The 24,618-nt window shown below is 47.4% G+C and overlaps 1 protein-coding gene across 1 annotated transcript in view; it reads right to left on the bottom strand.

The window, feature by feature from the left end:
• The window catches only part of LOC141129608 (uncharacterized), a 113,825-nt gene that overhangs the window by 8,861 nt on the left and 80,346 nt on the right, over positions 1 to 24,618 (bottom strand). The window contains exons 3-11 of the mRNA XM_073617709.1: positions 23,846 to 23,958; positions 19,780 to 19,854; positions 19,109 to 19,243; positions 18,911 to 18,988; positions 18,585 to 18,736; positions 16,286 to 16,340; positions 12,195 to 12,269; positions 11,807 to 11,933; positions 2,485 to 8,622 (exon numbers count right to left, since the gene is read on the bottom strand). Of these exons, the coding sequence (XP_073473810.1) occupies positions 2,528 to 8,622; positions 11,807 to 11,933; positions 12,195 to 12,269; positions 16,286 to 16,340; positions 18,585 to 18,736; positions 18,911 to 18,988; positions 19,109 to 19,243; positions 19,780 to 19,854; positions 23,846 to 23,958 (6,905 nt within the window). The 3' untranslated portion in view covers positions 2,485 to 2,527. The remainder of the gene's footprint in view (positions 1 to 2,484; positions 8,623 to 11,806; positions 11,934 to 12,194; positions 12,270 to 16,285; positions 16,341 to 18,584; positions 18,737 to 18,910; positions 18,989 to 19,108; positions 19,244 to 19,779; positions 19,855 to 23,845; positions 23,959 to 24,618) is intronic.

Here is a 24,618-nt window from a genome sequence, read left to right as displayed (position 1 = left end):
GAACACGGCAATGTGAAATGAAAGCTGTTATCTCTGTATTCCCTGCGCTCTGATCACCTGGGCGGCTCTCTCTCTTCCCCTCCGCGATCGCTGGGAGAAGGACTCCCCTTCAACCCAGGCTACCGGCGGTGCTCGCCCCCCTCGCTCCCAGGCAGCCATAGCTCGCCAGCCCTCAAAATCCACTAGCAAAATGCAAGCAGGCAAGTGGAATGTTTGAGGGCTGCATTAGATGATCTTTCCTTTGGATATATGCAAGTGCCTCCACCTGGGAGTCAGTGGTTTCCAGTTTGGTGTATCAGGATATACCTCTATGGTAAAACGCTCACATGATATGAATTCTGGTGGACTGCATTGTTTTATTTTTTCTTTTAACCCCTTGGCACCGGCTGCCGCCGGCCCTTTAAGAGGTTTGCTATGCCAGGAGGCGGAGTGCGACTTATGACCACGTGACTGCTGTGATTGACTGTCACGGTGGTCACATGATCGGGAACTTTACGTGAGCTGCCGGTCACTGTTCCGGCACAGCACTGTCAGGGATATTGCGCGCAAATTTGCGGTAGCTCGGCGCCAAGGCCCAGCCACCAAGAGGCCGCATATTTGTGTGCACTCTGCGCCAAGAGGTTAAGGACCGACTTTGAGTTCCAGTGTATTGATCCTTTCACATGTTCTCCTGAAGAAGATCATTCGAAACGTGTCGAGTCTACATACGAAATGTGTTGGAATCTATACATTATATGTGAACCTCTAAGCCAGGGGTCTCCAAACTTTTTAAACAAAGGGCCGGTTTACTGTTCTTCCGATTTTAGGGGGCAATGCCTTATCTTTGGTATTAGGGGGAGGAATAGTGCTCAATTGTTGGTGTTAGTGGAAGTAATTTTATCCTATTGTTGGTGTCAGTGGGAGGAATAGTGCTCAATTGTTGGTGTCAGTGGAAGGAATTATGTCCTATTGGTGGTGTCAGTGGGAGGAATAGTTCTCAATTGTTAGTGTCAATGGAAGTAATTATGTCCTATTGTTGGTGTCAGTGGGAGGAAAAGTGTCCCATTGTTGGTGTTAGTGGGAGGAAAAGTGTCCCATTGTTGGTGTCAGCGGGAGGAATAGTGCTCAATTGTTGGTGTCAGTGGAAGGAATTATGTCCTATTGTTGGTGTCAGTGGGAGGAAAAGTGTCCCATTGTTGGTGTTAGTGGGAGGAAAAGTGTCCCATTGTTGGTGTCAGTAGGAGGAATAGTGCTCAATTGTTGGTGTCAGTGGAAGGAATTATGTCCTATTGGTGGTGTCAGTGGGAGGAATAGTTCTCAATTGTTAGTGTCAATGGAAGTAATTATGTCCTATTGTTGGTGTCAGTGGGAGGAAAAGTGTCCCATTGTTGGTGTCAGCGGGAGGAATAGTGCTCAATTGTTAGTGTCAATGGAAGTAATTATGTCCTATTGTTGGTGTCAGTGGGAGGAAAAGTGTCCCATTGTTGGTGTTAGTGGGAGGAAAAGTGTCCCATTGTTGGTGTCAGCGGGAGGAATAGTGCTCAATTGTTGGTGTCAGTGGAAGGAATTATGTCCTATTGTTGGTGTCAGTGGGAGGAAAAGTGTCCCATTGTTGGTGTTAGTGGGAGGAAAAGTGTCCCATTGTTGGTGTCAGCGGGAGGAATAGTGCTCAATTGTTGGTGTCAGTGGAAGGAATTATGTCCTATTGTTGGTGTCAGTGGGAGGAAAAGTGTCCCATTGTTGGTGTTAGTGGGAGGAAAAGTGTCCCATTGTTGGTGTCAGTAGGAGGAATAGTGCTCAATTGTTGGTGTCAGTGGAAGGAATTATGTCCTATTGGTGGTGTCAGTGGGAGGAATAGTTCTCAATTGTTAGTGTCAATGGAAGTAATTATGTCCTATTGTTGGTGTCAGTGGGAGGAAAAGTGTCCCATTGTTGGTGTTAGTGGGAGGAAAAGTGTCCCATTGTTGGTGTCAGCGGGAGGAATAGTGCTCAATTGTTGGTGTCCATGAAGGGCTGGAAAAAAGGCAAGCAAAGGGCCGCATCCGGCCCCCGGCAGCACCACTACTCTAAGCAGAGAGCATTTTTTACTTTTTTTTTTGTTTGTATTGTTTTAATGTGTTCAAATAAAGAACTGTTTTATGATACTCAGTTTGTCTCTATATGGTCCATGACTACCAAATCTTGCTAGATGTAGAACTATAGGCACTCCTAGGACAGGTGGACAGCATGACCCAGAGAAGAGAAAAGGAACAACATCAAAAGTAGATAAGAAGAAAGACACCACAAACAACAAAACGAAACAAGAGTTTCAACAGGCGGACACAGAGAGAAGACCACACCACCAGCCCAATACCTTTCAACCACTTGAAAAAACGGGGGACCTGGCCTCTGTTGACCACCAAGCATTCAGATGGACACATCGTAGATACCTGACAGAACTCTTTCATATGGTATTACTGTATAGCTAAGTGCACCAGGCCAGGATGTTCCCACATGGTCACTCACCTCTGTGACAGCTGAGGACGTCTTACAACTTGCTATGTGAAGGTCACAGAACAACTTCGGAGGGAAGCGTGTTGTTGTTGTCTGCAATATTATTCTCTGTGGTCTGCAGAGCATTTTCTGTTGGAATTAATGTTGAGTGTTTATGGTCAACGAATGCTGAGCTATCACTGGAATTCACCAAGTCTGTATTGCACGGAGACAAAGCTTTTGGAGTTTGACTCTCTTCCGCCGGCAAGTTATTGATGGGCAAAATGTCATGTACAATGACTTTATCTGTGCTGTGTTCCATTGTAGAAATGGCCTCCATCTCAGGCCCAGAAGCTTCCTCTGTATGATAAGGTTCAATCAGGCTACCAATGACTGGCGGGCTTCCAGGATGAGGGTCCCCAAACAGGTTTAAACTGGAAGCTGGCAGTGAATCACAAAGTAAAGGTGCCTCTAGAACCCCTGCCTCATCAACACATGGGATGTCAGTTGGTGGGAGAAAAAATTCAGATGAGCCGTCACCAAGAAGAGAGGAGCACACTGGCAGAGATTCAACTTCTATTACATTTCCATTGGGATCAGCTGCAAATTTGACTGAGCTGTCAGTGGGAAAGGAAGCAGAAAGCAGCGAAGAATCCACTGACGAGGCTGCATTGAAGGTATCGTTCAGAGATGTAGAAGGGTTGTCACCTAACCATGTGAGAGATGTAGGGTCAGCTGGTGGCACCTGGCTGAGTTCAGATGACCATTCAGACGAGCTATTGGATGGCAATGAAGTAGGTAAAAATGAAGTTTCGGTTGATGGTTGGCTACAATTTTCTTCTATATTAGATTCAGTTGATTCATCTGTGCAAAGGGCCATGCATGCAATAAATGTGTCAGGTTTTAGAACTTCTGGATTTTCAAGACTGGATGCTGCTGGATATTCAGGTAATTGATCAGGGGCAAGAGAGCTGGAACCAGGAAAACTTACAATCGGTGGAAATTGTGAGGGATATTCATTGGTTTCAGGGCAAAGTTCAGGCTGGGTGATGGTAGGAAGTGGAGTAGATTCAGTTATATTCTCAGTTGGCAGAACCTCAGATGGTCCATCATAGGGCTCAGCTTGAACTTCAGCTGGGATGACAGGAGGAAATGAGGGAAATTCATTTTTACCCTCAGTTGTTAGAAGCTCAGTTTTAGTATCCCTAATTTCTCTGAGAGGTTCAGGTAAGCTACAGACAGGAAGGGAGGACACAGGTATATCTTCCTCTGGTTTACTGACACTGGACTCAGAAGAACTCTCAATGGGAAGGGAGACAGGCAAAGATAAAGGCACCGGAACCTCAATTTGGCTAGCTTCATCTTCAGACCTGAATGAACTGTCAGGAAAAAGTATGGTGGCCTCGGGTGAGGACCGAACTTCTGGAACTTCAGTTCTGTCATCTTCTGGTTCAGTTTGAGCTTCCAGTAAGCTGTTGGTGGATAGGGAGTCTGTAATAGGTAAGGTTTGAAGTGGTGTAACCTCAGTTGGCGTATCGGAGATTTCACCCTGAGATTCAAGAGAAACAACAATGTCAGATAATAGAATCTCAGGTTGTCTATCGTTTGTGTCAGCTTGAGGTTCTGACACCATGTCAGTGGTAATAAAGGCAGACACAGGTAAAGTCTCAGGTCCAGGAAGCTCACTTTGATTAACCTCACCAAGAGATTGGCATGAAATATTAGCAGTGAGAGAGGCAGTGACAGGTAAATACTGAAGAGGTGGTTCACCAATTTGTTCCTTAATGGATTTTGCTTGAGAGTCTAGAGAGCCATTGAGGGGAAGAGAAGCAGGCAGAGGCAAAGATTGACTTGATGGAACTTCAGTTTGGATCTTACAGGGCTCTTCTTGTAATTCTTTTGAGCTGATATGGGGAATAGTGGCCAATACAGACTTACAATCAGTTAATGTGCTCATCTGATCGTTCTGGCTTCCTGTAGAACTATCAGAATGTAGAATGGTGTATTCAGGTAATTGAGGAACTTCAATTTGATTAATATTGTCCTTAGCTTGGGGCCTGGCTGAGCTCCCAGTGTAGAGGAAGTCAGCCAATTGCATGGCTGCATCAGCTGAAACCTTACTTTGATTAATATTGTCTTTGGCTTGGGAAGTAGGTGCACTGTCCGTGTAGAGGAAGTCTGCCAATTGCATGGCTGCATTATTTGAAACCTTAGTTTGATTAATACCAGGTTCAGATTTGGGAAGGGTAAAAGAGCCTGGTGAAGTCTGAGGTTGAAGAACCTGATTTTGATCATTGCTTAGTTTTTGTTCAAGTTTTAGTGAATTTTCAGTGGAAAGAGATACAGGTTCATGTATGGCCTCAACTGATGGAACGTCAGATTGGTATTTAGTATGTTCAAATTCTGGTGACCTTTCAGTGGAAAGAGATACGGTTTCCTGTATGACCTCAAATGATGGAACATCAGATTGGTATTTGGTATCTTCAGATCCTGGTGACCTTTCAGTGGGGAGAGACACAGACACAGGAAATGTATCTAACTGAGCGCCACTAACAAAGTCATTAAATTGAGAATCATTGAATCCGCCAATGGGAAGGTTTTCAGGTATAGGTATTGTCTCGACTGATGAAAGGTCAGTTTGATTACAGCTGGGTACAGACTGGAAAAAGGAAGACATGCCCATGGAAACAGTTTCCGCCGGCAGACCTTCAGTCTGGTTGCCAATATCATCAGTTTGAGATTCAAGACGAATGGTAGTACAAAGTGAAGCACTTGCAGGAAAAGTTTCTGTAGGTGGAATTCCAAGTTCTTTTTCTATGTGTTCAGCTTGGTTTCCTTGTAAGCTATTGATGGGAGGAGAAGTAGCCATAGGTAAGGTAGGTAGTATTGGAAGGCTAGCTTGGAAATCACTTGGTTCAGCTTGAGACTCAGGTAAGATTCTGGAAAGAGAGGCTGCCTCAGGTAAAGACTCCACTGGAGAAACATCAGTTTGTTTTTTAACTGGTTCTTCTTGAGATTCAGATACGATGCCAGAAAAAGGGGCCACTGGAGAAACCTCAGTTAGTTTTTCACAGAGATCTTCTTGAGGTTCAGGTAAGATGGTGCAAAGAGAGGCCACCACAGGTAAGAAGTCTTCTGGAGGAACTTCAGTTTGTTTTTCAATGAGTTCATGTTGAGATTCAGGTACAATGCCAGAAACAGGGGCCACTACAGGTAAGGGTTCCACTGGGGAAACCTCCATTTGTTTTTCACCGAGTTTATCTTGAGATTCAGCTACGATGCTGGAAAGAGAGGCCACCACAGGAAGAGGTTCCTCTGGGGAAACCTCAGTTTGTTTTTTAATTTGTTCTTCTTGAGATTCAGATAAGATGCTAGAAAAAGGGGCCACTGGAGAAACCTCAGTTAGTTTTTCACAGAGTTCTTCTTGAGGTTCAGGTAAGATGGTACAAAGAGAGGCCACCACAGGTAAGAAGTCTTCTGGAGAAACTTCAGTTTGTTTTTCAATGAGTTCATGTTGAGATTCAGGTACAATGCCAGAAAGAGGGGCCACTACAGGTAAGGATTCCACTGGGGTAACCTCCATTTGTTTTTCACTGAGTTTATCTTGAGATTCAGGAACGATGCTGGAAAGAGAGGCCACATCTGGTAGAGGTTCCCCTTGGGAAACCTCAGTTTGTTTTTCACTGAGTTCCTCTTCAGGTTCAGGTAAGGTGATGCATATAGAGGCTACCACAGGTGAATAATCTGCTGGAGAAACTTCAGATTGTTTTTCATTCACTCTATCTTGAGATTCAGGTAAGATGTTGGAAAGAGAGGCCACTACAGGTAAAGATTCCACAGGAGAAACCTCAGTTTGTTTTTCACGGAGTTCCTCCTGAGGTTCAGGTAAGATAGTGCAAAGAGAAGCCACCACAGGTAAGGATTCTACTGGAGAAACCCTAAGTTGTTTTTCGCTAAGTTCATCTTTAGATTTAGGTAAGATGCTGGATAGAGAGGACACCATAGGTAAGGATTGCACTGGAGAAACCTTAAGTTGTTTTTCACTGAGTTCCTCCTGAGGTTCAGGCAATATGTTGCAAAGAGAGGTCACCACAGGTAAGGATTCTACTGGAGAAACATCTGTTTGTTTTTCACTCGGCTTGGCTTGAAATTCAGGTGGGTTGTTGGTAGGAAGAGAGGCTGATAAAGGTAAAACTTCAGTGAGTGGGACATCAGCTTCAACTTGAGGTTCAGGTAAGTTGATAACAGATACCGTCTCCGCTGAGGGAATCTTAAATGCTATATTAATGGGTTCAGTTAGCGATAAAGGAAAATTTTCTGCTGATGATACTTCAATTTGATTATAAATGGGTTCAGCTTTAGCTTCAGGCAAGTTGCTGGAGGAAACTTTGATCTGGTCTTTGTAGAGTTCCATCTGAGAAGTGGATAAGCTTGTTTCTCTAGGTAAACTGTCTACTGTTGGAACCTCTGCTTTACACTCAGGTTGAGATTCAGGTTGGCTGACAGTGGCCAAAGAAGAAGATGCTAGTGCCAAGTCCACTGGTTGTATATCAGCTGTCTCATTGGTGACTTTGATCTGAGATTGTGGTGGGTAGTCTGAAAGACGGGAGGCGTTATGTTCCTGTGTCTCAATACAATGTAGAGTTTTAGGTTTAAGTTGGTTAGAATTTACAGTTAAAGTCTCTAAGTTTGGAACATTGGTGGACGAAATCCCAGGCAAAGTCCCGGTAGAGATGGAAGCCGACCTGGTATTCAGAGATTTTCCAAATGCTGGTGCCTTTACAGTAAAAGAATCCGTTGTTCTTGCACTAAAAGGTGTATACGGAGGAGGAGCAACATACTGTAATATAGACCTCAAAGAAGATGAAAATGGAGTTTTGCCTTCTAATGTTATTGGCGAATCAGCCAAAGGAGAAGGCGGTAGACCCTCAACATTGGTCTCAGAGGAAGCATGTGATTCATAGCTGCTTATTGAGTAAATGTTTGATTTTGTTTCTGGGAGTTTTCCTGCAGTAACAGAAACAGGTGGAGATGGTAATAATCTTTGGTCAATGGAAGCAGCAGAAGTGGAATAAGCTTGTGCAGCTAAAACTGGTTCCTGTGGTGCAAAGGATGGCCCAATAGCTTTTGCACTTAATAGAGATTCGAGTCCTGGTGCCTCAGTGCTGAGTGGTGTGGTGGAAATCTTTGCATCGGTAACTGGTGTGACACTTGCAAATGCAATTTCTGATACAGGACTGGAGATGGAGACCGTAGCCTTTATTGCTGCTGGTGGTCCTTCAGGTGTGTGGTAGCTCCTCAGTGACTTTGGACTGTGCCCTTGGTCCACAAGATCCTCAGATGTGTTCAGACTATCAACGGGCACAAACTCTGCTCTGTATACATCACCAGGTATCTTTGTGTTTGTAGCATCTGGAGTGTTAAAGTTTGTAGATTGTGGAATGTTAAGTGCTGGAGGTCTCGTCTGAGCTTTGATGTCCATGCCTTGTTGTAGAGGCTCCTCTGATGTTAGTGTTACATATTCGGCCCTGTGGGGTACATCATACATATATTTTTGTGGAGATACAGTACTCAGATGAGGAGATATGGAGCTCTGAGGAGGCATTATGGTGCTCTGAAGAGGAGATATGGAGCTCTGAGGAGGCAGCATGGTGCTCTGAAGAGGAGATATGGAGCTCTGAAGAGGAGGTATGGAGCTCTGAGGAGGAGGTATGGAGCTCTGAGGAGGAGGTATGGAGCTCCAAGGAGGTGATGTGGAGCTCTGAGGAGGAGATATGGTGCTCATAGGAGTAAATATAGAGCCCTGAGAAGGGGGTATGGTGCTCAGAGGAGGAGATATGGAGCTCTTAGGAGAAGATATGGAGCTCCAAGGAGGCGATATGGAGCTCTGAGGAGATATGTTCTCTTTTACTTGTGATGGAGAGCCTCGCTTGGTGGAAATTGGAGGGGGTATAAAGGAAGGTAAAGAGTCCATCTTTGTAGATGTGCCTGGCAGTGGGGCCTTGGAGAAGATGAAGGCAGGAGAACATGCTGGAGGTGTGCTAGAAGAAGGGCCACTGAATGAGTCTCTTTTCTGGAAACCAGGAAAATAGGATGGACTTCGGGCTGGAGGGGTCAAAATAGACTCTGTCACGCTGCGCTGGTATCGGAATGTTGTTCTGCCGGAAAAACCTTCAATGAAAAGAAGAAGATTTGAAGTCAAGTTTTCTCATATTTATTTATTTAGGTCAGTTACTTATATCATTTGTACTCATCATAATTATGTGAATGATTCTCTGAAGGAACCATCTCATTTGTCTAAGACATAGGAGTACTTTCTATCTGTGAAGATTGTCAACTGAGCCGTTAGTGATAACCCAGCCCTCCATTAACTTGTCAGTAGACCCGGTCAGGGGACCAATACTCGTACAGCTAATGCAACAGCTAATGCTTATTCTTGTACACATGTCCCAGCATACAGACAAGCCTGGGCCAGTAACCAACATGCACTGACAAGTCGGCGCATCTGTGTTTGCCATCGCTCATTGGCGTGCACGTCCACGTGCATTGCTGGTGCATGCCCGCTTACATCCGATCCAAGGAATGGCACCAAGATGCCTATTTAAAGGAGGTCCAGATGTGTTCTCATTCCTGGATGTTCTTCAGCTGCCCATGACCTGTGTTCCTGCTCTTGCTGTCTGATCTCACGTTGCCTGCTTCTGACCTTGCTTTGTGAATTCTGGACTCTGACTTTAGCTTGCCTCTAACCACTCTGCTGTCTTCCTGGTGACTACGCTTCTCCTGCTCTTCGTGTATGACTCTAACTAGGCTGCTGACTACATTCTTACTGTCCATCCATGGTGACCCTAGCTTGACCATTTCCCTGATTCTAACGGGTACCTGCATCTATCTCTGACTGTGTGTCCTCGCAGCCTCTGTGCCAAGCTTCCAAGGTCCGGTTCCTGGGTGCCTTCCTTGGCTCTCTTCTGATGTTCCTGCACTGCTGCTGACTACTGTCCAGAGGCCACCACTGCCTGCTACCTGATTACCGGCACCTGTGCTTCTTTGTGCCATGTGCCCAGGTTCCCACACTCAGGTGTACTCGGACCAGAGCTGCAAGGGGAAACCCTCTCATCACTTCGGCCTCCACCCAAAGGTACATGACAGTATTGTTCATTTTTATCAACTGCAGTTTTCGGGCTCTTTGTAAAGAACCACCAATAAACTCCATAAGATGGCTGGTCTTGTATTTATTACTTCATGAACAGAAAATGACTATGAGTGATCACCGGTCTGCAATGACGAGCTTCATAGACCAGCCACTGACTTGCACCATTGGTAGACCACTAACTTACAATATAGATTGACTACTGACCTTAGGTATAGAATGACCATTTGCCCTGACTGACTACTGAACGGACTGACCACTTTCAAGAAAGACTGATCACTGATGTACTTCATAGACTCACCACTGAGCTGCAGCTTAGAAAGATCGCTGATCTCCAGGACAGCATAACTAACTAGACTGAGCACTAATTTGCAACATAGACCACTACCCGGAAAAACAGAGTGATCCCTGACTGAGGACGGATATGGAGGACTAAACTCCAAGTGGGCACCACTGACCTTTAGCACAGACTTGTAGGCAGGTGCAGTTTATTCTCTCTACTGCAGGTGGTGCTCAACCGCAGCGGCTCTGCAGCTGGGGAGGGAGTCAGCAGGAACTCGGTTCCTGGGTCACTAGGGAAGGGATCCAGTTGGATGCTGTTGCCCCATGTGACTCAAGCAGCCATCTTGGGTCTGGCAGAGCGTATTTAACCACTTGCCCACACCCCCTTCCTCCCCAGGACAATTTTCAGCTTTCAGCTCTGTCACACTTTGAATGACAATTGGGAGGTCATACAACACTGTACCCATATGACATTTTTATCATTTTTTTTGAGACAGATAGAAAAAGTATTTATTAGTTTCTGTTATAAAATTTTGTAAGTAGGTAACTGATGGGCACTGATAAGGCTGCACTGATGGGCACTGATAAGGCTGCACTGATGGGCACCGATGAGGCAGCACTGATGGGCACTGAAGAGGCAGCACTGATGGGCACTGATAGGAGGCACTGATAGGCATCATTGATGGACACTGATAAGGCTGCATTGATGGGCACTGATAGGCTGCCTTGATGGGCACTAATAAGCACTGATAAGGCTGCACTGATGGGTACTGGTAGGCTGCACTAATGGGTGCAGATGAGGCTGCACTGATGGGCACTGATGGGCACTGATGAGGCGGTACTGAAGGGCACTGATTAGGTGGCACTGATGAGGCTGCTCTGATATGCAGCAATGATAGGCATCATTAATGAGCACCAACAGGCTGCACTGATGGGCACTGTTGGGGCTGCCCTGATTAACAGTGTAGATGTCACCTGCATGAGGAGAGGACTGTCGGTAACCGGCAAATCCTGTTTACACTGTGATCAGCTGTGACTGGACACAGCTGATCACATGGTAAAGAGCTGTTGTGATTGGCCCTTTACCCCGATCACAGGTCCCTGCCGATGCACTCCGCAGGGGGCGCATGGGAAGCTTGATCATGGGAGGACATCAATAGACATCCTCCTGGAAATATGAGACCGTAATGTAGCCGTCATTCAGCTATAGCGTGGTCGGGAAGAAGTTAAAGCCCCGGCTCCTGGGTTTGGCACTCTTTATGGGAGTGGGTAGTGCAGGGAAAGGTACCCCTTCTGTTAGGGACAGTGCTAACGGTAGGGAAAGGTTCCTGACGAGGAGGGAAAGCGTAGGGTCGCATCTCTTCTGGACATCTTCCCGATTGGTCATGGGACAGCCAGGCCCCATTCTGCCCCTCTCTACAGATGCTGTCATTCTGGCTGGAACCCACTCTGTTCACATTTTCTGTAACCGTGAGGGCACCTGGTTGGGCGGTCTTCCCACCAGGGTTGTCGTGAACTGCTGCTGCATTGCTTCAATACAAGTTCATTTTTGCCTCCGCCTCGCTGCACCCCATCTACAGATGACCATTAATGCATTGGATAGATTGGAAAATAACCTTCAGAGCAGACCGAACACTGAGTTGCAGCTAAGGGATGACTGCGGATCCAAAAACATAAACTGACCACATGACCTCCATCAAAGACTGATCTCTGGCCTGCAACTCTATGCTGGAGATCAGTAGACAATATGGACTAATGACCAGCAACACCGACTGACTAATGACCAGCAGGAGAGAATGGATAACAAGCTGCTTCTCAGGCTGACTACAGATCTGAAGCTTTGACTGCTAGTTGGAGGGAAAGGAATTCTACCCCTGATGTACCCAAGACACAGCTAAGTGATCCATGAAAAAGATTTGGACTCACTGGATGGAGATCTCCCTGGAGAGCTGGGAGTGGATGGTGGGGAGTTGGAACAGGATACAGAGCGCTCATGCTGCCGGAAGATGTCCCGGGGGTGCAATGACCTTCCAGAAACCAGTGCTGCCGCCTCCTGTAAATGATACAAAGCGAGTTGAAGATCCTTATTACAACAGTAAAACATTTGCAGAATTGTATTCAAAACATACAGCAACAATTCCTTCACTAACTCATCCAAGCCAGTGGAGAACCCCAACCACCTCCATCCTGGACAACTTGCAGGATTTCCTACCATGCACCCAGTGACTACCTGAGATACATAATAAAGATTTAATCTCCCATTGGCTGGGATGTGAAGAAGACTGATGATGGGTAATGCAGAAGACACACTCACCGCGGCCATCTCGATGGACTGACTGCGCCTAAATCTTCCTTTCATCTCCTCTTCAAACTCCTTCTGCTGCTGGGCCTGAAACATCCAAACCAGAAGAGCACATCATCAGCAGAAGATCTCAGCCTGCAGATAACCAGACCTGTCCATGTCTATCAGAACTGGATTATGTAGTTCAGCTTGTACCCGGCTGCAATAATAACTTTGCCTTTATGGTTGAGAACCTTTCAGAAACATCTATTGTTGTGACTACTTTGGCCTACGTTATATGTGTACCACCAATCAGTGATCAGGGCTGGTGACACAATGTTGCAAAGCTTCTGAAAGGCAAATTCCTTTACTATCAGCATTGGGGTATCCTGACAAGATAACTGGTTTCACATTCTATTTCCCATCATGGGAATTATGTAATCATGTAACTGTTACCCCATCCGAAACCTGGAGGAAGCTGCATTCCATTTTAGAGAATCATAGGTTCCAAGCCACCAGAGACCAGCTGTGTTTTCTGAAGAAACTCCCCCGAGGAGCTCTGGACTATGAGCTACCTTAGTGTGGCTGGGTATACTTCCTGGGAACACCTCCCAACAGATGAACTAGACTGGCTGTATTTCCTAAAGATGCTTCGCAGAGAAGCTCAGGACTATGAGCTCTGGCAGTGAGACAGCTCTGTTTCCTGATTAACCCTTCTCATAGGAGTACATAGGAGGACATCAGCATGGGCTGGTTGTATTTCCTGAAGACACTGCCATAAGGAAATCTGGACAATGATCTCTGTCAGAGGGGATGTCAGGTCAGGACAACAGAGGTGTGGGGCTGGGCATTGGTGGTTCAAGCTTGGACAGAGGTGTGGGGCTGGGCATTGGTGGTTCAAGCTTGGACAGAGGTGTGGGGCTGTTTTTAGGGGGTTCAGGCTGGGAAAGAGGTGTGAGGCTGGGCTGTTGTTGTTCAGGCTTTGACAGAGGTGTGAGGATGGGTTAAGACAGTTCATGCTTAGACAGATGCGTGAGCCTGTGATGTGCTTGTTTAGGTCAGGACAGAGGTGTAAGGCTGGTTTGGGGCAGCTCAGGCTTGGTCAGAGGTGTGAGGCTGAGCTGTGGTGGTTTGGGCCAGGAAAGAGGTGCGAGGCTGAGCTGTGGTGGGTCAAGCTTGGTCAGAGGTGTGAGGCTGAGCTGTGGTGGTTCAAACTTGGTCAGAGGTGTGAGGCTGAGCTGTGGTGGTTCAAGCTTGGTCAGAGGTGTGAGGCTGAGCTGTGGTGGTTTGGGCCAGGAAAGAGGTGCGAGGCCGTGCTGTGGTGATCAAGCTTGGTCAGAGGTGTGAAGCTGAGCTGTTGTGGGTCAAGCTTGGTCAGAGGTGTGAACCTGAGCTGTGGTGGGTCAAGCTTGGTCAGAGGTGTGAGGCTGAACTGTGGTGGGTCAAGCTTGGTCAGAGGTGTGAAGCTGAGCTGTGGTGGGTCAAGCTTGGTCAGAGGTGTGAAGCTGAGATGTGGTGGGTCAAGCTTGGTCAGAGGTGTGAGGCTGAGCTGTGGTGGGTCAAGCTTGGTCAGAGGTGTGAAGCTGAGCTGTGGTGGGTCAAGCTTGGTCAGAGGTGTGAAGCTGAGCTGTGGTTAGTCAAGCTTAGTCAGAGGTGTGAGGCTGTGCTGTGGTGATCAAGCTTGGTCAGAGGTGTGAAGCTGAGCTGTGGTGGGTCAAGCTTGGTCAGAGGTGTTAGGCTGAGCTGTGGTGGGTCAAGCTTGGTCAGAGGTGTGAAGCTGAGCTGTGGTGGGTCAAGCTTGGTCAGAGGTGTGAAGCTGAGCTGTGGTGGGTCAAGCTTGGTCAGAGGTGTGAGGCTGAACTGTGGTGGGTCAAGCTTGGTCAGAGGTGTGATGCTGAGCTGTGGTGGGTCAAGCTTGGTCAGAGGTGTGAAGCTGAGCTGTGGTGGGTCAAGCTTGGTCAGAGGTGTGAAGCTGAGATGTGGTGGGTCAAGCTTGGTCAGAGGTGTGAGGCTGAGCTGTGGTGGGTCAAGCTTGGTCAGAGGTGTGAAGCTGAGCTGTGGTGGGTCAAGCTTGGTCAGAGGTGTGAAGCTGAGCTGTGGTTAGTCAAGCTTAGTCAGAGGTGTGAGGCTGGGCTGTGGTGGGTCAAGCTTGGTTAGAGGTGTGAGGATCAGCTGTGGTGGGTCAAGCTTGGTCAGAGGTGTGAGGCTGAGCTGTGGTGGTTCAAGCTTGGTCAGAGGTGTGAGGCTGAGCTGTGGTGGTTCAAGCTTGGTCAGATTTGTGAAGCTGAGCTGTGGTGGTTCAAGCTTGGTCAGAGGTGTGAGGCTGAGCTGTGGTGGTTCAAGCTTGGTCAGAGGTGTCAGGCTGAGCTGTGATAGGTTAAGCTTGGTCAGAGGTGTGAGGCTGGGCTGTGGTGGTTCAGGTGGGAAAGAGGTGTGAGGCTGGGTTAAGACAGTTCATGCTCAGACAGATGTGTGAGCATGAGATTTGCTGGTTTTAGGTCAGGACAGAGGTGTGAGGCTGGGATGCGATGGTTCAGGTCAGGAAAGAGGTATGAGGCTGGACTGTGTTGGTTCAGGCTCAGTCAGAGGTTTGAGGCTGAGCTGTGACAGTTCACATTTGGATAATGGTGTGAGGTTGGTTTGTGGCAGCTCAGGCCAGGATAGAGGTATGAGACTGAGCTGTGGTGGGTCAAGTATGGTCAGAGGTGTGAAGCTGAGCTGTGGTGGGTCAAGCTTGGTCAGAGGCGTGAGGTTGAGCTGTGGTGGGTCAAGCTTAATCGGAGGTGCAAGGCTGAGCTATGGTGGGTCAAGCTTGGCAAGAGGTGTGAGGCTGAGCTGTATTGGGTCAAGCTTGGTAAGAGGTGTGAGGCTGAGCTGTATTGGGTCAAGCTTGGTAAGAGGTGTGAGGCTGAGCTGTATTGGGTCAAGCTTGGTCAGAGGTGTGAAGCTGAGCTGTGGTGGGTCAAGCTTGGTCAGAGGTGTGAAGCTGAGCTGTGGTGGGTCAAGCTTGGTCAGAGGTGTGAAGCTGAGCTGTGGTGGGTCAAGCTTGGTAAGAGGTGTGAGGCTGAGCTGTGGTGGGTCAAGCTTGGTCAGAGGTGTGAGGCTGAGCTGTGGTGGGTCAAGCTTGGTCAGAGGTGTGAAGCTGAGCTGTGGTGGGTCAAGCTTGGTCAGAGGTGTGAAGCTGAGCTGTGGTGGGTCAAGCTTGGTCAGAGGTGTGAGGCTGAGCTGTGGTGGGTCAAGCTTGGTAAGAGGTGTGAGGCTAAAGCCTCATACACACTATCAGTTTTTCTGCTGATTTTTGTCTTCAGATTTACCAAAACTATGTAGTGCGAGGGCCTGCCTGATTGCATACAAATTGAAACTCCTAAGGTTTGACCTCATATTAAATGGTTTTGGTAAATATGAAGGAAAAAATCAGCAGAAAATCTGATAGTGTATATGGGGCTTTAGCTGTGGTGGGTCAAGCTTGGTCAGAGGTGTAAAGGCTCAGCTGTGACAGTTCAGGTTTGGACAGAGGTGTGAGGTTGGTTTGTGGCAGCTTAGGCCAGAATAGAGGTGTGAGGCTGGGCTGTGGTGGTTCTGGGTAAGATACAGGTGTGAGGCTGTGCCAGTTCAACCTGGGACAGAAGCGTTAGGTTGGGCTGTGGTGGTTCAGGCTGGCACAGAAGTGTTTGGTTAGGGTGTAGCAGTTCAGGTTAGGAGAGAAGTGTTTGGCTGGATGGTGGCATTTCAATATAGGACGGAGGTTTGAGTTTGAGCTGCAGTGGTTTGGGACAGGAAAGAGGTGCAAGGTTGGGCTGTGCAGGGTTGGGCTTGGAGCATGGACAGAAGTGTGAGGCTGGTTTCTGGTGACTCAGGTCAGGACAGAGGTGAGAGCCTGGAATGTGGCGGTTCAGGTCAGGACAGGGGTTTTAGACTGAACTGTAGGGGTTTGAGCCAGGACAGAGGTTTTAGGCTGGGTTGTTGGAGTTCCGGTCAAGACAGGGGTGCCATGTTTTTATACCAGTCTCCCACCTCCCTGAATTAGGATAAATGGTGTACAGGGGCACCCCCTTCTGGATAACCGAGAACTGCTTACCTGTATTGAGAATTCTAACCCCTATGGACTCCCAGCTGTCACTCACCCATCGAGCCTTCTCCGTCCTCCTCTGCTCAGCCTCCAGTCTCGCCTGCTCCTTCCTATTCAAACAGAGACAGTAATGAGGTTAGTAAATAGCCAGCGACAATGCTTCAGTTCTAGAAGATCCATTACTGCAATGCATTATCATGCACCTAGGACACTGCAGTGAATGGTAGGGGGTGCCCAAAGAGGTTTTGGTTTAAGGGGATGAAAATAAAAAGTGTCTGACATGAAATGTCACCATCACAAGGAAGCTGACAAATATACATCTTCAAGAGGACCAACAGTAAGATTCCAGTGACCGTGCACAGAGGGTAAGGACCTGAGCACCTGCCAAGAGACCCAGGTGACCAGCGGCAGAGTCACACTCATTAGCGGCATCCATAAAAGTCATGTGACCAGAGGGGGAGCAATGCTCCATTCACTCTTGTCTGGTATCAGTACGATGTCCAGAGAGGACAACATGATGTCCTCACCGCTGCTTCCCCACCAGTTTGAGTCATGTCATGGGACCAGATAAGGAATCATGTCATGGTATCAGTGCAATGTCCTCACCTCTGCTCCTCCACCACTCTGAGTCATGGGACCAGAGGGGGAGCAGTGCTCTGTTCATTCATGTTATGATATCAGTACAATGTCCTCACCTCCGCTCCTCCACCAGTCTGAATCATGGGACCAGAGAAGGAGTCCTGTCATGGTCTCAGTACAATGTCCAGGGAAGATGGTCCAATGTCCTCACCTCTGCTCCTCCACCAGTCTGAGTCATAGGACCAGAAGAGGAGTCATGTCAAGTTCAGTACAATGTCCAGAGAAGACACTTCGATGTCCTCACTTCTGCTCCTTCAGCAGTCTAAATCATGGGACTAGATGAGGAGTCATGTCATGGTATCAGTACAATGTCCAGGGAAGATGATCCAATGTCCTCACTTTTGCTCCTCCACCAGTCTGAGCCATGGGACCACATGACGAGTCCTGTCATGGTATCAGTACAATGTCCTCACCTCTGCTCCTCCACCAGTATGAATCATGGGACCAGAAGAGGAGTCATGTCTAGTTTCAGTACAATGTCCAGAGAACACAATATGATGTCCTCACCTCTGCTCCTCCACCAGTCTGAATTGTGGGACCGGAAGAGGAGTCATGTCTAGTTTTAGTACAATGTCCAGAGAAGACAATATGATTTCCTCACCTCTGCTCCTCCATCAGTCTAAAGTATGGCACCAGATGAGCAGTCATGTCATGGTATCAGTACAATGTCCAGGGAAGATGGTCTAATGTCCTCACTTTTGCTCCTCCACTAGTCTGAGCCATGGGACCACATAAGGAGTCCTGTCATGGTATCAATACAATGTCCTCACCTCGGCTCCTCCACCGGTCTGAGTCATGGGACCAGATGAGGAGTCATGTCATGATATCAGTATAATGTCCAGAGAAGACAATATAACATCCTCACCTCTGCTGTGCAGAGAAGACAATATGATGTCCTCACCTCCGCTCCTCCACCAGTCTGAGTCATGGGACCAGAAGAGGAGTCATGTCTAGTTTCAGTACAATGTCCAGAGAAGACAATATGATGTCCTCACCTCTGCTCCTCCACCAGTCTGAGTCATGGGACCAGAAGAGGAGTCATGTTTAGTATTAGTGCAATGTCCAGAGAAGACAATATGATGTCCTCACCTCTGCTCCTCCACCAGTCTAAATCATGGGACCAGATGAGCAGTCATCTCATGGTATCAGTACAATGTCCAGGGAAGATGGTGTAATGTCCTCACTTTTGCTCCTCCACTAGTCTGAGCCATGGGACCACATGAGAAGTCCTGTCATGGTATCAATACAATGTCCTCACCTCGGCTCCTCCACCAGTCTAAGTCATCGGACCAGAGGAGGTGTCATGTCTGGTACCAGTACAATATCCAGAGAAGACAATATGATGTCCTCACCTCTGCTCCTCCACCGGTCTGAGTCATGGGACCAGATGAGGAGTCATGTCGTGATATCAGTACAATGTCCAGAGAAGACAATATAACATCCTCACCTCTGCTGTCCAGAGAAGACAATATGATGTCCTCACCTCCGCTCCTCCACCAGTCTGAGTCATGGGACCAGATGAGGAGTCATGTCATGATATCAGTATAATGTCCAGAGAAGACAATATAACATCCTCACCTCTGCTGTCCAGAGAAGACAATATGATGTCCTCACCTCCACTCCTCTGAGTCATGGGATCAGAGGGGGAGCAGTGCTCCATTCAGTCATGTCTGGTATCAGTACAATGTTCAGAGAAGATGGTACAATGTCCTCACCTCTGCTCCTCTACCATCCTCTCCTTCTCCTCGATCCGGCGCTCCCTATCCTCTTCTTCCAGTCGCTCTCTCTCTATTCTGGCTTTCTCCATCGCAATCCGTTCTTCCTGTAACCGCAGGCGTTCATGCTCCTTCCGCCTCTCCTCCTCTCTCTGCAGAGAAAATAGTGAGGTTACTATAGAGCGGGGGGACAAGGATGAGAGCGGGCCTGGGGTCCTATGTTCATTAATATCTGGCCTCCTGATCTCAGGGATGGTTGGTGATTATGGGGCATCATGTGATTCCAGAACAATACATATAACTCTACACCCATCCCTAAACCTCACCTCATTCCTCTGCCAGAACGAATCCCTCATACTGAACTTCATCTCTATGGCTGGGTTGGTTTTTGTGTAATTCGTCCCCTAAGAAAGAAGAGGAAAAAACAGGACTTACCTTTCACATAACAGTGGATTATGTGGAGGAGATTGTGTTCTATCACATATCATTGTCAGTCTAATGAAGGATACAAAGGGGGCACTCACCACCAAATCGTGAGATCCGGGAAGTCTGGGTCTGTGAAAGGATCGGGTAGGCTGTGGCACTTTGTTGAGGGCCTGTGTCACGGCCTCCTGTGATATGTCCTCTATACGCTGGGCACGGAGCATGACACTGGCCTCCTGGATGAGACAACACGTGGACACGGGTCACCCTCAGGATTTGGGGCAAACAATAACAGAATTAGCTCTCTCTTTGTTCTTCATCATGTGTGGTCATGATCTTTAGGGCTGGAGTAGTCACCGTGCTGCTGTTCCAGAGCATTATATGAAAGAACACATCCCCGGCATCCCTTTTGTCATGCATGCTCCTCCCGGTTGAGTACTTTAGCTGTGCAATCTGCTGATCAGTTGGTTGCTTACACTGTATTAAAGTGATCAGGAGATAGCACAGCTAAAGTCTGCAGCACCCAGTGACCAGCAGGGGGAGCACCAAACGCAATCTTACTATGGAGCCCACAGAATGAGTCAGTGATGATGCGGTTTTCAGGACAGTACGGGGACATTGTGCTCCAGGAAACTGGTTTGCTTAAGGAAAAGGCCACATCTACCGCCAGAGAAGGAATGGTGGCGCCCGCTGCTGGGGGTTTGTGAGGGAATGAAGAAGATGGAACCTCTCACTTCCTGTCTGTATGCATAACACACACGCCTCCACCTACCTTGAAGAACCTGCGGATGGCGGGAAGGTGCTGGGTGCTGACCTCTTTCCGGGATGCGTCCACGTTTTCACCGACCTGCCATGAGAGAAAGTGGAAAGATTGGGGAGGACAGGGTGATATTTTCCAGGTCCCACTAGGACAGAGAACGCAGGTCAAGGCTAGGCATGTGAATGTGATGGAAACTAGGGGGGGGGGGGGATCAGGGTAGGCAAATGTATGCTGATTAAACTTCAGCAGTGTGTTCCCTAAAAACTGCCCCTGCACCCCCCGCCATTTGGGTGACAACCATCCAAAGGTCCCTCATTGAACTTAGTATGTTTGTAGCTAGGCTGTAGTCAGCCTGAGCTCTGTTCTCCCTTCTCTGGGCTCTGCAGGTCTTCCCTTAGCTCAGTGGGTTGATTGCTCCTGCCTGTTACTGTCGAGGAAGTTCCAGTAATCAGAGTGGGAAGGAGTCATGTCATGATATCAGTACAATGTCCAGGGAAGATGGTCCAATGTCCTCACTTTTGCTCCTCCACCAGTCTGAGCCATGGGACCACATGAGGAGTCTTGTCATGGTATCAATACAATGTCCTCACCTCTGCTCCTCCACCAGTCTAAGTCATGTCCAGAGAAGACAATATGATGTCCTCACCTCTACTCCTCCACCAGTCTGAGCCATGGGACCACATGAGGAGTCTTGTCATGGTATCAGTACAATGTCCTCACCTCTGCTCCTCCACCAGTCTAAGTCATGTCCAGAGAAGACAATATAATGTCCTCACCTCTACTCCTCCACCAGTCTAAATCATGGGACCAGAGGAGGCATCATGCCTGGTACCAGTACAACATCCAGAGAAAAAAATATGTCCTCACCTCTGCTCCTCCACCAGTCTGAGTCATGGGACCAGAAGAGGAGTCATGTCATGATATCAGTACAATGTCCAAAGAAGACAATATAACATCCTCACCTCTGCTGTCCAAAGAAGACAATATGATGTCCTCACCACCGCTCTTTCAGTGACATCAGTACAATGTCCAGGGAAGATGGTCCAATGTCCTCACCTCTGCTCCTCCACCAGTCTAAGTCATGAGACCGGAAGAGGAGTCATGTCTAGGATCAGTAAAATGTCCAGAGAAGACAATATGATGTCCTCACCTCTACTCCTCCACCAGTCTAAATCATGGGACCAGATGAGCAGTCCTGTCATGGTATCAGTACAATATCCAGGGAAGTTGGTCCAATGGCCTCACTTTGGCTCCTCCTCTAAAGGTCCCTCATTAAACTTAGTATGTTTGTAGGTAGGCTGTCATGGAAGTTCCAGTAATCAGAGTGGGAAGGAAGATCACCGAGTTATGAATACCTCTCTGACCAATCCTGGAGATTCTTGTTCTGGGGTGTGGTGGGGCAGATATAAATATGTTCGGGGTGTGTTCTCTCTCCCCCTCCTGGACGGATCTGAACTCGGCCTGGGACCTGTGATGGGGGCCCAAAGATGTGGCGGGATCTCTGGGGGGGAGAGAGTCACAGAGGAAAGATTCCTCATCCCCCAATCCAGGAATTGGCAATCGGTGTCTGGGGTCAGATTTACTATAGACTCAAGATAGACTCTGACACTGTGACTGCTCCTACGGTGTCCTCGATCTTCTGTCCAACTGCCCCATAGGGCCAGCACTTACCAAGAGGGGGCTATTAAAGGGCCTAATGCTAATACTACTACTAGTATGACTACTACTAGTAACTCATACTGCTACTACTACTACTACTACTAATACTACTATTAGTATGACTACTACTATTACTAATACTTCTACTAGTATGACTACTACTATTAACTTATACTATTACTAGTATGAGTACTACTATTAACTCATACTACTACTACTAGTAGTAGTAGGACTACTACTATTACTAATATTACTACTAGTAACTCATACTACTACTACTATTACTAATACTGCTACTAGTATGACTGCTACTATTAACTCACACTACTTATACTACTAGTAATAGTAGTATGACTACTACTTTTGTTACTACTACTAGTATGACTACTACTACTACTAATACTAGTATGACTACTACTTTTACTACTACTACTAGTATGACTATTACTATTACTACTAATAATACTGCTCCCACTACTAGTCCTACTACTACAACTACTATTATTACTACTAACCCCCCTACCACTACTACTAAAATTACTGCTACCACTGCTGTTACTACAGCAACCACTACTACTACTACTACTACTACTACTACCACCCACTACCACCCCCTACTGCTGCACAAACACTACTGTTATTATTACTAATACTGCTGTTACTACTGCTATCACTACTAGTACAACAATTTCTACTACAGTGCCTTGAAAAAGTATTCATACCCCTTGAAATTTCCCACATTTTGTCATCTTGCAACCAAAAATGTAAATGTATTTTATTGGGATTTTATGTGATAGACCAACACAAAGTGTCACATAATTGTGAAGTGGAAGGAAAATGATAAATGATACAAATAAATCTGTGAAAAGTGTGGGGGAGGGGCATTTGTATTCACCCCCTTTACTCTGATACCCCTAACTAAAATCTAGAGGAACCAATTGCCTTCAGAAGTCACCTAATTAGTAAATAGAGTCCACCTGTGTGTCATTTGTTCTCGGTATAAATGCAGCTGTTCTGTGAAGCCCTCAGAGTTTTGTTAGAGAACCTTAGTGAACAAACAGCATCATGAAAGCCAAGGAACACACCAGACAGGTCAGGGATAAAGTTGTGGAGAAGTATAAAGCAGGGTTAGGTTATAAAAAGATCTCCCAAGCTTTGAACATCTCACGGAGCTCTGTTCAATCCATCATCGGAAAATGGAAAGAGTATGGCACAACTGCAAACCTACCAAGACATGGCCGTCCACCTAAACTGACCGGCCGGGCAAGGAGAGCATTCATCAGAGAAGAGCCAAGAGGTCCATGGTAACTCTGGAGGAGCTGCAGAGATCCACAGCTCAGGTGGGAGAATCTGTCCACAGGACAACTATTAGTCGTGTTCTCCACAAATCTGCCCTTTATGGAAGAGTGACAAGAAGAAAGACATTGGTGAAAGAAAGTCATAAGAAGTCCTGTTTGTAGTTTGTGAGAAGCCATGTGGAGGACACAGCAAACATGTGGAAGAAGGTGATCTGGTCAGAGGAGACCAAAATTCAACTTTATGGCCTAAAAGCAAAACGCTATGTGTGGGGAAAACTAACACTGCACATCACCCTGAACACACCATCCCCACCGTGAAACATGGTGGTGGCAGAATCATGTGGTGGGGATGGTTTTCTTCAGCAGGGACAGGGAAGCTGGTCAGAGTTGATGGGAAGATGGATGGAGACAAATACAGGACAATCTTAGAAGAAAACCTGTTAGAGTCCACAAAAGACTTGAGACTGGGGCGGAGGTTCACCTTCCAGCAGGACAACGACCCGAAACATCCAGCCAGATCTACAATGGAATGGTTTAGATCAAAGCATATTCATGTGTTAGAATGGCCCAGTCACAGTCCAGACCTAAATCACATTGAGAATCTGTGGCAAGACTTGAAAATTGCTGATCACAGACGTTCTCCATCCAATCTGACAGAACTTGAGATATTTTACAAAGAAGAATGGGCAGAAATGTCCTCTCTAGATGTGCAAAGCTGGTAGAGACATCCCCAAAAAGACTTGTAGAGAAAGGGGGTTCTACAAAGTATTGACTCCGGGGGGCGCCATACAAATGCCCCTCCCCCACACTTTTCACATATTTATTTGTATCATTTATCATTTTCCTTCCACTTCACAATTATGTGACACTTTGTGTTGGTCTATCACATAAAATCCCAATAAAATACATTTACGTTTTTGGTTGTAACAAAATGTGGGGAATTTCAAGGGGTGTGAATACTTTTTCAAGGCATTGTACTAAAACCACTACCATTACTACAACTACTACTACAAATACTACAACTACTACTCTCACTACTACTACTGTTAGTCCTATGACTACCACTAATACTACTTCCACCAGTAGTACAGGAGGAGTTCCCCCATGTGGGGAAATCTTACCCAGTATATGAGGATGAATCGGGGTCCCTGGGTGTTGGGGTCCGGCACTCGGCACAGTCCATACAGTACCAGGTTCTTGTTGAATTTTTTGATCAATTCTTCCAACCCGCCAACTGCCAGGAGGGAAAAGAAAACCGTTAGTGTAGGAGATCCCCGGGGTGTATGTACCCAATTCATCATCGATATCACGAGGACAGACAGAGGACAGGACCCGCTGTGCCCATTATGAGGGGTTCACACCATCCCTGTGCTGAGTTCCTGGGTCTGTACACCCACTGTGCCCATTATGAGGGGTTCTCACCATCCCTGTGCTGAGTTCCTGGGTCTGTACACCCACTGTGCCCATTATGAGGGGTTCTCACCATCCCTGTGCTGAGTTCCTGGGTCTGTACACCCGCTGTGCCCATTATGAGGGGTTCCCACCATCCCTGTGCTGAGTTCCCGGGTCTGTACACCCGCTGTGCCCATTATGAGGGGTTCTCACCATCCCTGTGCTGAGTTCCCGGGTCTGTACACCCGCTGTGCCCATTATGAGGGGTTCTCACCATCCCTGTGCTGAGTTCCTGGGTCTGTACACCCGCTGTGCCCATTATGAGGGGTTCTCACCATCCCTGTGCTGAGTTCCCGGGTCTGTACACCCGCTGTGCCCATTATGAGGGGTTCTCACCATCCCTGTGCTGAGTTCCCGGGTCTGTACACCCGCTGTGCCCATTATGAGGGGTTCCCACCATCCCTGTGCTGAGTTCCTGGGTCTGTACACCCGCTGTGCCCAT

Source organism: Aquarana catesbeiana, linkage group LG01 (assembly GCF_042186555.1).
Source record: "Aquarana catesbeiana isolate 2022-GZ linkage group LG01, ASM4218655v1, whole genome shotgun sequence".
NCBI classification, from domain to species: domain Eukaryota; kingdom Metazoa; phylum Chordata; class Amphibia; order Anura; family Ranidae; genus Aquarana; species Aquarana catesbeiana.
This window is presented reverse-complemented; position numbering and strand designations above follow the sequence as displayed.